Raw genomic sequence first — 12,326 nt, forward strand, 5'->3', positions numbered from 1 at the left:
GACCCAACAGCTGAGCATCAACACCTGGGCTTCAGCAGCCCCTGCACAAAACAAGACTCTGAGTGAGACTCTGCACTCCTCCCAGCCCCCCACAGGCTCTGGGATCCGGTTACCGATAATTATCCATTATTGTTGGCAGCTCCAGAGCTTGGCTGGGCTCCGGGGCGACTGGCCAGACTGCAGAGGGGTGGGCCGGGTGGCTGGAGCCCTCCCCACACTCAGCACCCAGAGGCTGTCAGGTCAATAGACACAGTCTCCCTGCTCCTTGGCACACATTCTACCCCTGACCTCACCATGGTAAGCCCCTGAGCTGGGGAGACCTGGGTCTGGTCTCAGGAACTGGAACAGGCTCTGAGATAGGAGGTGTGTAGGTGAGCTGGAAACACCTGGATTAAGGAGCACACAGAACCCTGCAACCTAGGAATGTCACAGCTTTTTCTTACTATAAACCCAGGTCATGTCCTATCCCTTTAAGGGTGCACCAGGCCTAGAATCAAGTTGAGGGAGGAGGGATCAGGCTCCTTGTCCAGAGGCGAAGTTCATTCAGAGCTTCTTTTGTCATCTGAGCTGACCGAGACCAGGACATCTGGAGGCTCTCCTATGGCCTCTACCTAGCCTGGAGGTCAACTCTTAGCCCATGTAACCTCATCCATGAGGGCTAGGGCCTCACAAACCAGGTTGGGAGGGTCAGGAGTTCTGTCCTAGGTGTTGGGACAGAAAAATATTGGTCACAATCTCCCTCTCTATGGGAGCTCCAAGCCTAGAGCCATGTGCTTCAAGGGATGGGAAAAAATAATGGGCTAGGCATGGATAAGCTGGTCGTACCTTATCATTTCACCATGTGCCCACCAGGCCTGCACAGGTACAAGTAGGAGACTCAGAACCAAGATGGGGCAGAGGGCCCAGCTGGGTCCTGAGGGCTGGAGCCCTGCCGGGAGGCTGTTAGGACAGCAGGTGCTGGAGTGTGGCTCTGTCATCAAGCAGCCTTTGTGCCTAGGGTGAGGGGTCAGGACAGCAAGGAAGTAAGCTGGGGGTCAGAGGGCTGAGGGCCCCATCCACAGCCCCTCACACAGTGCCACCTCTGTGCCCACAGGTTTGCCTGCCGTCTTCGTGGCTGTATGGGTTGGTGTCAGAGCTACCCTGGCCAACACTGGGTAGGTTCCGCTGGATACAGGGGCCAGGGGTGCTGACACAGGCCAGGAAACACCCCTGGTTCCCTCCTCCTCCTCCTCTGCAAAGCATACAAGGAGTTCTCCTGAACCCTGACCCTAAGTGGCCCCAGCTTTAGTTCTCAGACCACTTCCAGCCAGGAATCCCCCAGGCTCACAAGAGATAACTTCCAAAGAGGCCTATAAAAGTGGCTTCAGGCCTAGCCTCATGCAATACCCCTGTCCTGTGCCCTTGACAGTTGGTATCAGAATAAGCCAACCCTAAGGCCTTTATGGGCAGGTTGAGAATGGGTGCAGGAGGGGCTAGGGGCTAATGCCTCAACTTTCTTCAGGTGCTGGGACTTGAGCTCTGGACACAAGAAGTGGATCATCCAGGTGCCCATCCTGGCCTCTGTAGTGGTGAGCAGGGATGGGTGGTATTGTGGGCACTGTCCCCAGTGACCAACCTCTGACAGGGACATATGGAGGCTTCCTTGGACTCAGAGACCTGAGCCCCAAAGGCCTGAGGACCAGCTGATCCCTACTCCAGTCGAGATGGGAAAACTGAGGGCCCAAAGAGCCACCTACAGATGCAGTGGCAGAGCAGAGCCTGTGGCAGGGCCGTGGGTCCGAGAGTCCTTGCCCCACCCTGCTAGGGTGCAGTCTCCAGATGCAGCTCCCTCCCTCCCACAGCTCAACTTCATCCTCTTCATCAACATCATCCGGGTGCTTGCCACAAAGTTGCGGGAGACCAATGCTGGCCGGTGTGACACACGGCAGCAATACCGGTGAGCCTTGCCCACCACATGGGGTGGAGTTTAGGGTCTGTTTATACAAGGAAAGTCAGAGACCCCGTGAAGGAGCCCGTTTCAAGGGAAGGATCGAGCTCCTGACCCCCTGGCCCCACCCACTGTCCCACCCCAGGCCCTGGCCTGCCTAGTGGTGACGGGTCCCGCCCTGCCAGATCCCGCTTGGTAGTAAGCCCTGCACTAGAGCTGGGCTCTGTGAGCATCAGACAAACCCAGACCTCCCTTCGAAGAGTATGTTGCAGGGAGCTCAAGGGCCCAATGGGCAGTGGGGTCCAGAAACAGGGAACTCTAGAACACCTTTCAGAACCAAGGAGCCCTAATAACACTGCCTCCTGACGGTAGCCATCCCGAGTGAATTGTGTTGTTCTCCTACAGTGGCCAGAGCCTTGGGCCCCTTGGTAGCTTCTAGAGCCTGACTGGCAGAGCGGGGGTGGCAGTGCTTGCTGAGGGGAAGGGTCGTGACCTGACCTTCCTGGTCCTCTTGCCAGGAAGCTGCTCAAGTCCACCCTGGTGCTCATGCCACTGTTTGGCGTGCACTACACCGTCTTCATGGCCTTGCCTTACACGGAGGTCTCAGGGACGCTCTGGCAAATCCAGATGCACTACGAGATGCTCTTCAACTCCTTCCAGGTGTGCAGCCCTACCCAAGGCCCATGGGGGAGGGAGGAGGCCTGGTGGGGGAGGGAGGTGGCCCTGATCCCACACTCTTCTCCCCACAGGGATTTTTTGTCGCCATCATATACTGTTTCTGCAATGGTGAGGTAAGCAGGAGGCAGTGCTGGGACAGGGCAGGGCAGGGCGATGGGGAGCGCTCGGGGTTCCTCAGGTCTCAGCCCCCCAGTCTTCTGCACTGTTCTTTGCTCCTCTAAGAGCTTCCCTGAGAACATTCTGAAGGCAGAGAGGTCTTTTCAGATGATTCAGGCGTAGAATATGCTAGGATTTGTGGGTTTTGGGATTTCTGCTACAGCCAAATGTCTTCCCAGCCCCACGGGTGAATTCTCTGTAACAGAAGGGCACAGTCACGTTTGGGGCCATTTGATCCCTGTGGACTCTGGGTGTGCTAGTCAGCTGCAGTCAAGCCATGTTCTGAGGATGGTGGGATTTGATTTGGCCTTGGAATTTTCTAGTAGTCCCCTGTTCGTTCAGTGCTGGCTGGGTGTTACAGAGGCAGGGACAGGGGGACATGTATCAGAAGGCTTAAGGACACACCTAGCTGACACCTTTCTACTGCCCAAAGGTACAGGCTGAGATCAAGAAATCTTGGAGCCGCTGGACACTGGCACTGGACTTCAAACGCAAGGCACGCAGCGGGAGCAGCAGCTACAGCTACGGTCCGATGGTGTCTCACACGAGTGTGACCAACGTAGGTCCCCGCACAGGACTCGGTCTGCCCCTCAGTCCCCGCCTGCTACCTGCCGCCACCACCAATGGCCACTCCCAGCTGCCTGGCCATGCCAAGCCAGGGGCCCCAGTCCTCGAGACCCTCGATACCACACCGACTGTCAAGGCAGCTCCCAAAGAGGACGGATTCCTCAATGGCTCCTGCTCAGGCCTGGACGAGGAGGCCTCTGGGCCTGAGCGGCCACCCCCACTGCTACAGGAGGAGTGGGAGACAGTCATGTGACTGGGCACCAGGGCTTGGACCTGTGGACATGGATGGTTGGACAGATGGACCAAGAGAACAGTGGTTGGATGGTTGCCCATTCAGGGCTGGGCCAGGAGGAAAACACGGGGGAAAAAGGTAAAAAAAAAAAAAAAAAAAGGAAAAGGAAGAGGTGTGTGGCTTCCTGTGGCCTGAACTGGAGATTCACTCCAAGAGGGAGGGGGCTGGGAGCCACGGGGAAGTACTGAGGGCACTCACTCCCAGAGTAGGGGAAAGGCAAGGAACCCCAAATGGTCCTTGAGTCTCATCACCTGAGGAGGAGGAAGGACCTGAAGACACTTCTCTCAAGGACCAGAAAGGCTCAAGTTTTCAGGGACCACACACAGCACAGCCGGACCTGTGTAGGAATGGGCTGAGCCCTCCTCTGACACTGTTGCCACTTCAGCTGCTCCCGCAACTCGTACCCAGGCCCATAGGAAGCCCAGGCACCTCCAACCCAGCTCCTCTGCCTGCTGGCCTCTAGTCATTGCCCCCACCCACCCCAGGAAGACAGCAGATCCCTCAGGTCCCTGGCCACACCTTCAAGCCTACGGCCCTGCCTCTAAATGAACCTTTTCTGGCTCTCTGGTGTCCACTCAGGGAGCCCTACCATGCATGAGTCCCAGCCCCTACACTGGAGCTGACATGCCTCCAGCAAGCAGACAGAGGCCAGACGGAAAGCCAGGGCAAGCAAGTGAGAGGTAGACCAGGGACTGTGGGGAGTCAAGAGTCTGAGCCCAGAGGGCTGGGTAGGGTGGATGCATCCACCCACTATGTATTCAGGATAGTCACTAATATCCCACCTGACATCACCCACCACCTCATTTGCCCCCTGGACCTGGCCCACCCCTGCCTCAGACCTCGTTGTTTCTGTCCATGGACCTACCATCCAGGAGTACTCTCACCTCCCATAGCCTGACACCCATCCACTGGGGGCAAGGTGAGGGTCATGTGGTCTAAGACATCAAGCTCGAGGTGGTGGGTGGTATGGACATATGCTGAGCAACGTCATACCTGGCCCTCCTGCTCAATGGCAGGCAGGGCAAACAACCACAGGCCTAATGTATCCATGTAGCTCTTTAAGGTGTGATCTCGGAATGATAGGAGAGGGGCATGGGCCAGGTTCTGAAGGGCCACTGAGCCATACTGAGCATCAAGTATTCCTGCAGATATGGGGAGCCACTGAAAGTTCTAGAGGGAAAACAACAAGGTCAGAGCCACAGTTTAGAGTTCCCACTCCGATGTGGAGGCCAGAGGAGGCTGCATAGAGGTCAGAGGAGAGGTAGCCTGGTAGGAGGCAGGTGGCTGGTGGCCAGGTGAAGAGATGGTGTTGGGAGCCTTCATCACGAAGAACTCTGGATAGGATTGTTCTTCCTCTTTGAACAAAATGCCCCTTGGAATCCCTGGGCCAGGGGCAATCCTCCCAAATGGAATGGGACACCTACCATATCCAGTTGGCTCTCCGTGCTTAGATATTTACACCTAACAGGGCCAGGTCTCCCCTTCAGATGGGGCACCATTCTCCCCTAACTGGATGTCCAGGACAGGACTGGACCTCTCACATCAGTCCCAGACTCTGGGCCAGGTCTTCTACCTCGGACTTGGATTCCCTGGGGCCTGGCTGGCCTTTACTCAGAGAGGCCCCTGAGCCCCACTTAGGCTGTCCAGGTGTTGGCAGAGGAAGTGGGAGCCCTCAGCAGGCCTGGCACACCATCAGGACCTTGTTTGCCTTGAGCAGTGGCTGGAGCCAGGTGGTCACTTCTCCTTTCAAGGCCCCACAGCCCAGCCAAGCCACAAGGAACACGTAAACACCAGCAGAGCTGACTGGTGGGCACGCAGGGAGGAGGGTGCAGAGACCCCCACACCTCAGCCCCTTAGTACAGTGTCTGGGACCTCACAGATTTCTCTGGACTCCAAATCTCCCCAGAGAGGTGGCCAGTTCAGCTCCCACCTGTCTTGGGCATGTGGACAGCCCTGTTTCTCTCTGGCCCATCTCCCCCTGCTCAGGTTGAGAGAAGGACTCCTGAAGGCCTGGAAAGAAAGCACCTTCAGGGGACTCCTGGGCAGCTCTCGAACACATGCCCAACCTCAAGGGGGTGTTGAGGGAGTCCATAGTTCTCAGTTCAGAGTGCAGTCTTGGGGATCCAGAGCCATCAAAGGAGGCTCACCCTTGCAAGCCTGTCAAGAACAGGACTGAGATGGGCCCCGCACAACCTGGAGTGCACAGGTCCACACTCTTCAGTCCTCACCTGGGGAGGTGGACAGAGGGACTGTAGACAGAAAGAAAGAGGGCTGAGCTCTTTGGAGGTTTGGGAGGGACATTCCCTGGGGGCTCTGAGAGGATCCTGGCTCTGCTCTAGGTAATTAGAAGAGAGGTCAGCATTGGGCACAGTGGTACACACTGTAATCCCAGCTGTGTGGGAGACTGAGGCAGGAAGATTGCAAGTTTGAGACCAGCCTTGGCAACTTAGCAATGGCTGGAGCCAGGTGGTCACCTCTCTCTCTTAGCAAAGCCCTATCTCAAAAAAGTGGAGGTGGGGAAGGACTGGATATGTAGCTCAGTAGTAAAGCACCCCTGGTTTCAATCTCAGTATAAAAACAAACAAACAAACAAAAAAGGTCTAAAGAGGTCTAGCAGGGGTGACAACTTGGGAGTTTTGGATATGGGACTTGTGTGCAGCTTGAGCACATGGCTCCCTGCCCCCATGCCTCTTTAGCTGACTCTAGGAGAATGATCCCAGCCTACCATGGCCTACTGAAACAAGCCTTAGGTCGGGGGCTGGTTTAAGTGGACAAGAGGACAGAGGAGGAAGGGGCTTCAGAGCCCAGCAGGGACCTAGGCCCAGGCTGACTCAGGGTATGCACTATGTGACCCTGGGCATGCTACCTACTCTCTCTGAGCCTCAGCCTCTATTTGGAGGTCAGGTGCTGCTCATATCTCCTGACCCGAGTGGTCTCAGTACCCACCTTACTCCCCAATAAGTCTGCCTGATCAGGAAACTCACCCTTCCCTTGGGCAGATTTGAGACTCTCAGGCTCCAAGGCCAAGACAACCCCAGGTTCTCTCCTTCTTCAGCATCATGCCCATGGCAGGCTGTGGAGACCAAGTAGTGGCGAGTGTGGATTATGGGCTGATTCTCTCCATCCAGGGGCTATGGTCAGTCATCCCCAAGATGATTCAGCAGGAAAGGAGACAGGATCTGGAGGCTGAAGACCAGGACTCAGTCTCCCTTTCTGGCCTTGGTATTCCAAAGGTGGGGTTATGAGGCCTCTTCATGGTCCTTCACTTACTATGCATCTTCAGGCCCTGCCCTTACTCTCACCCTTGGGTTTTGGGGGGCTGATTGCAAGGCCTTGTGGGTTCCAGCAGGTCTCCCAGCATGGTGACTAGACAGAACCACTGAGGGTGGGGACGTGGTCGTGGCTCTGGTGGGGAGCTCTGCAGACGGGACCCTGGGGTTCCTGCTGGCTTTGCTTCCCAATGACAGAGAAGAGGGGTCACAGCTGGGAGGAGGATGAATTCTTGACCACCCCAAGCCTTCTTCTCAGCTCCTATGGGCCCAGGGCCTAGCACACAAGGCCCTCTCTCCCTGTCACACTATGCTTTTGACAGCCCAAACCAACTTGTCCCAGCACCCTCCATCATTTGTAAGTCAGGGGATAATGTCAGCACAGGCCCCCTCTGGTCCTTGCCCGAAGGCCACAGTATCACACTACCCACCCTCAACAAGCTCACTTACATCAGCAAGACAGTGCCATGTGTTGGCTTCAGTGTGTTTGTGTCTACAGTGTGTACGTACCTGTATTTGTGTCTGTGGTTCTATTTGTCTGTATACCTGTGTTGATGTGTTTATATGTGCATCTGTATATGTCCATGTTTTTATCACCTGTATCTTGTGTTTGTATGTGACTGTGTATGTACCAGTGTGTCTATTTTTGTTTGTATGTGTCTCTGTGTACGTATGTCTATTTGTGTGTGTGTGACTGTGTGTGGACCCGTGGTCTGCGAATGCCGCCTGTGGGTGGAATTTGGCTCACAGGCATGTTTGGTTTGGCCCTCACAGTATTTTCAACATCTTGAGCCAACATTTAAAAATCAGGATATTTCACATAAAAATTCAGCTTTCCAGCTTCTCTTAAAAATTCAGAAGCTCTGGCAGCCCTAAGCCTGTGCTCCCATGAGGCCACTCTCCTCCTGAGCGGTGTAGAGCTGGCTGCATCCTCCCACCTTCTATGACCTTGAAGATGGCTAAGGCTGGAACCCCAGAGAATGTGGTCACAACTGGATGTGCGCCTGCCTTTTTATCAGGGAGTGTGTGTATGAAGGCATGCATGCGCACACTGATGTGTGTGAATGTGTGAAGTCAGTTTGCACATGAAGCAAATCCAAGTGTTAGTATGTGCATCAGTGTTCACATGTGTGGTGTGTGTGAAGCCTGCAGAAGGAATGTGTCTAGAGGTATGCATGTGTACATGTGTATGCATGGGGGGGTGTGGCCATACTCATGGCCATGTGGAGTGTGTGGGCCACAGTGGTCTGGCATGCTCTGCACAGGGGCCTCTTCCGGTCTTTGAGGGGGAATCGGATTCCCGGCTTCTGGCTGGGCTGCCTTGTGGGATTTATTTCTGTCTCAGTGCCCATCAGAGGCCTGAGTAATGGGAACATTTAAAGAAAACCAGTAAATACATACAGAAGAGGCAGGCTGGCCAGGAAACTCTGCCCAGCTCACAGCTGCCAGAGGCCAAGGCCAGGTCTGAACTCAGGGAAAAAAGTAGCCCAAGAATCCAGCATGCACCCCCACGTGCTCGGTGGATCCCTCCCTTCTTCCCATCCAGGCCATCTGGGGGTTGAGCCCTGATACCCCATCTATGGGTCCCTGGGTCAACAATGGCATCTTAAGAACTTGCTCCAAGTAGCAGGTGTTTAGGGCAGGTTTAGGGGATGCCACCTCAGGTTGGTCCCAGCCACGATGCAGTGGCTGCATGTCTCTAAGTTCTCTGCACACGTGCTTCCCAAACACTCCTCAGGGAGGAGGTGTCTGTAGTGACCCAACAGGGTAAGACCTGTCCTCAGGATTGGGAGAGCCTTAGAGGCACCCCACCCAGACCTAGTGCACAGCAAGAGAGCCTGAATCTACTGTCCCCAGAACATGCCACCACTGTTCTGGGTTTCAGGTGACTGAGTCATCTCTGGTGACCAGTCCCTTAACGGTGGTCACAGGTCATCAGGAGAGAGGAGTGCTTCATGTTGTGGGTGAGGCGCTGTGCTCAAGATCTGCCCGTCTAGGCAATGGGAACTCAAGAGGCGGCTTTGCTGACTGACCCACGCTCCCCTTCAGTGTCTCCTGCTGCCCCCCAGCGGCCATGTGGGGAAAATGCGAAAATAAAGGCCAAGACGTCCAGAGTCTGGTCCATGCTATCTCCTGGCTTAGTGTCTCTTAGGGCTACCGGTATGCTCAGCCAGATGGTTCTGGGGGAAATGTCTTTCAGACTGATCTGAGGAAGGGGCTGGGCTGCCTGGGAGATCAGCTCCCGAAAGGCAGAGTCTTCATCAGATTCGCAGCTGCATCGTCAGCTCCGGAGTCAGTACCCAGCACAAGGCAGGCACTCAGGAAGCCTGGGATCAATGGCCCACTCCCGCAGCTCCTTTGCGTGTGGCCAGGGTTGCAGCAGGCCCTGGACACAGCTCAGAGTCCTGTAGAGAGGCCACCTGCAGACGCATCTCACAGGATGGAGCCTTGAAGACGGTGAAGAGCAGCACAGGGACCCCGCGAGGGCTTGGGCTGAAGAGTAGAGTTTTCCCTCCTAATTTCAGGAGGAAATTTGGTGGTCAGTTCCACCAAACCCACCATCCCTTTCTCCTGGCAGATGCCTGCCTGGCTCCTGGAGGCCTGTTCCTGTAATTCCCTCCTCCTTCTCCTCCTCCTCCTCTGTGCACAAAGGCAGCACTCTATCACTGAGCTAAACCCCAGATTCCTTCCTGCCAGCCTTCTTTCTGATCCTCTAAGCCTGGGTTTGGTTCCAACAGCCCATTCTCCTGTCCTGTGCTGGGGAAGGGGAACCAAGCTGTTAAGATCTCAGGGCTGGGGTTCAGTGGTAGAGCGCTTGCCCAGAACATTGAGAGGCACTGGGTTCAATCCTCAGACCACATAAAAATAAATAAAATAAAGGTATTGCGTCCACCTACAACTAAAAGAAAAAAAAAAATCTCAGGCCTGACATCTCTCCCCAAAGAAGCCACATGTCTTGGAGAACTCCAAGCAGGAGGGACTTGGAATATCAGCAGTATCAATACTTTGTTCCTTTTCATTGGGGCTGTCCTGGAGAAACACCCAGCAAGATGGACAGCAGCAAGCACATAGGGCTCCAACCACAGAGCCTCTCACTGGTCCATCTCCTCAAGCCCTGTGACAAAGAGGCTGCTGGGGCCTGTATCCCTGCTCATCTCTCTCCAGCCAAGCCCAGAACCTACTGTAAACCACTTAGAACTAATGCCCACTTGTGATCCAGACTCTGTTCCGTTCTGTCTTAAACACAAAAAGCACACTTTAAAAATATACTTTTTAACATGTTGTTTTAGTCAGTTGTAACTGTAACAAAACACCTGATAGTCACCTTAAAAACAGGTAAGGTTTATTTTGGCTCATAGCTTTAGAAGTCCCAGCTATGATCAGTTGACCCTGTTGCTTTCTCTGGACTTGTGGAAAAGCAGGGTATCATGGCAAGCAAACTGTTCACTTCATCTGGGAAATGAGAAGAGTAGGGGTCATGGCTCTAGTATCTCCTTTCAGGGCAAGCCCCTGATGGCCTAACTACCTCCCTCTAGGCCCCACCTCCTAAAGTTCCCCAACATCCTAGTAGTACCACAGGCTGGGAACCAGCCTTCAGCACATAGGCCTTTAAAGGAAATTTAAGATTCAAGGGTTAGTGATGTTGCTCAGGGTAGAACACTTGCCTGGTATTCATGGGGTTCTGGGTTTGATTTCCAGCAAAAGACACACACAGAGTAAAACACGTTTTATAGCTTTCTTTGCTTGATGTTTATGTTTTGTAAATCTTTATTTTGAAATACAGATTCACAGGAAGTCAAAAAAGTAGTAGAGAGGTCCGGTATAATATTCACCAATTTCACCTATGGTACATGTTCCATCGCTATAGGACAGTATCAAACCAGGAATCTGACGTTGGTAGTATGTGTATGTGGTTCGGTTCCACTTTAACATGAAAGCAGATTGGTCTAATCTTCACCACAACCAAGATACAGAACTATTCTATCACCATAGTTACACTACTCCAAGATCTCCTTAGAGTTTCCTTCACTTTATAGTCACACCTGGTCCCCACCATCCCTCACCTCTGGCAATTACTAATCATCTCCATTTTATAATAATGTCATTTCAAGAATGTCAAAGACATGGAATATATATATATACATATATATACATATATGTGTGTGTGTATATATATATATATATATATATATATATATAGTATGTGACCATTTGATACCCATCTTTTTTTCCAGCCTTGAGATCCATCCAAACTGTCACATGTATCAATACTTTGTTCCTTTACATTGCTGACTAGTATTCCATGATGAAGATGTTCCATAGTTACCTAATTGAGGACATTTTCTCCCTAGCTTATGGCAACTACAAATAAAGCTGTCATAAACACTTCTGCTCATGTTTTTGGGTAAACACCTGTTTTTCTCTGGATAATTGTATAGGAACAACAATTGCTGGGTAATATGGTAAGCATTTCTTTTGGAGGGGTGATGAGTACTGGTGGTTGATTGAACACAGGAGTGCTTTACCACTGAGGCATATCCCCACCCCCTTTTTAATTTACTTTGAAAGAGAGCCTTGCTAAGTTGCTCAGTGCCTTGCTTGCTGAAGCCTTGAACTTACAATCCTCCTGCCTCAGTCTCCTGAGTTGCTGGAATTACAGGTGTGTGCCTATGTGCCTGGCAGTTTGTTTGTTTGCTTTTTAAAGAAACTGCCACAGTATTTTCCCCAAACCGGCCATACCATTTTACAAGCCCCCCCAACAAGAGATCTTCCCACACTCTTGCCAGCATTTGCTATTATCACTCTTTATTTTAACTGTTTAAATGGGCATGTAATGAAATTGTGATCTTAATTTGCACGTCCTTATGTATTCTACATGAGTTCTTTAAAAGATATGCGGTTTGCAAATATATGTTTTTTTCAGTCTGTACCTTTTCTTTTCATTCTCTAAACAGGGTCTTTGTTGAGCAAAAGCTTTTAAGTTGAACTCATCATTTTCCCTTTATGGATTATGCTTTTGAAGGTTCTCTCCTTTGTCCTCCTCTCCTCTTTCTTTTGTAGTACTGGGAATTGAACCCAGGGGTGCTCTACTACTGAGCCACACCCCCAGCCCTTTTTATTTTTTTGAGACAGGGTCTAAGTTGCTCATGCTGGCCCCAATTTTGCAATCCTCCTGCCTTAGCTTCCTTAGTAGCTGGGATTATTGGTGTGCACAGCCACACCCTCTCCTTTGTTTTGTTCTAAAACTTTTATGTTTTACTTTTAAATCTGTTATACTTTATTTTTTGAAGAAGGCCAGAGGTTTATGCATTTATGTTTTACTCATCGATTGCAATTACTCCAGCACCATTTGTTGAATAGACTATCTCTCCCCTATTGAATTTGTTTTGCACGTTTGCCAAATTTCAGTTGGCTGGGCTTGGGTATTCTGTTGCAT

The 12,326-nt window shown here is 52.2% G+C and overlaps 1 protein-coding gene across 8 annotated transcripts in view; it reads left to right on the forward strand.

Moving 5' to 3' along the window:
• Positions 1 to 11,277, forward strand: part of Pth1r (parathyroid hormone 1 receptor) — a 31,490-nt gene extending 20,213 nt beyond the window's left edge. For all 8 annotated transcript variants that reach the window (XM_046437639.2, XM_046437642.2, XM_046437643.2 and 5 more), the window contains 6 exons: positions 1,094 to 1,154; positions 1,502 to 1,568; positions 1,842 to 1,936; positions 2,446 to 2,587; positions 2,677 to 2,718; positions 3,195 to 11,277. In XM_046437639.2, coding sequence (XP_046293595.1) covers positions 1,094 to 1,154; positions 1,502 to 1,568; positions 1,842 to 1,936; positions 2,446 to 2,587; positions 2,677 to 2,718; positions 3,195 to 3,581 — 794 coding nt within the window. In that variant the 3' untranslated portion in view covers positions 3,582 to 11,277. The remainder of the gene's footprint in view (positions 1 to 1,093; positions 1,155 to 1,501; positions 1,569 to 1,841; positions 1,937 to 2,445; positions 2,588 to 2,676; positions 2,719 to 3,194) is intronic.
• Positions 11,278 to 12,326: the final 1,049 nt, after the last annotated feature.

The sequence above is a fragment of the Marmota monax genome, unplaced genomic scaffold (genome assembly GCF_021218885.2).
Source record: "Marmota monax isolate L192 unplaced genomic scaffold, Marmota_monax_Labrador192_F-V1.1 WCK01_AAM20220418_F8-fsc00021, whole genome shotgun sequence".
NCBI classification, from domain to species: Eukaryota; Metazoa; Chordata; class Mammalia; order Rodentia; family Sciuridae; genus Marmota; species Marmota monax.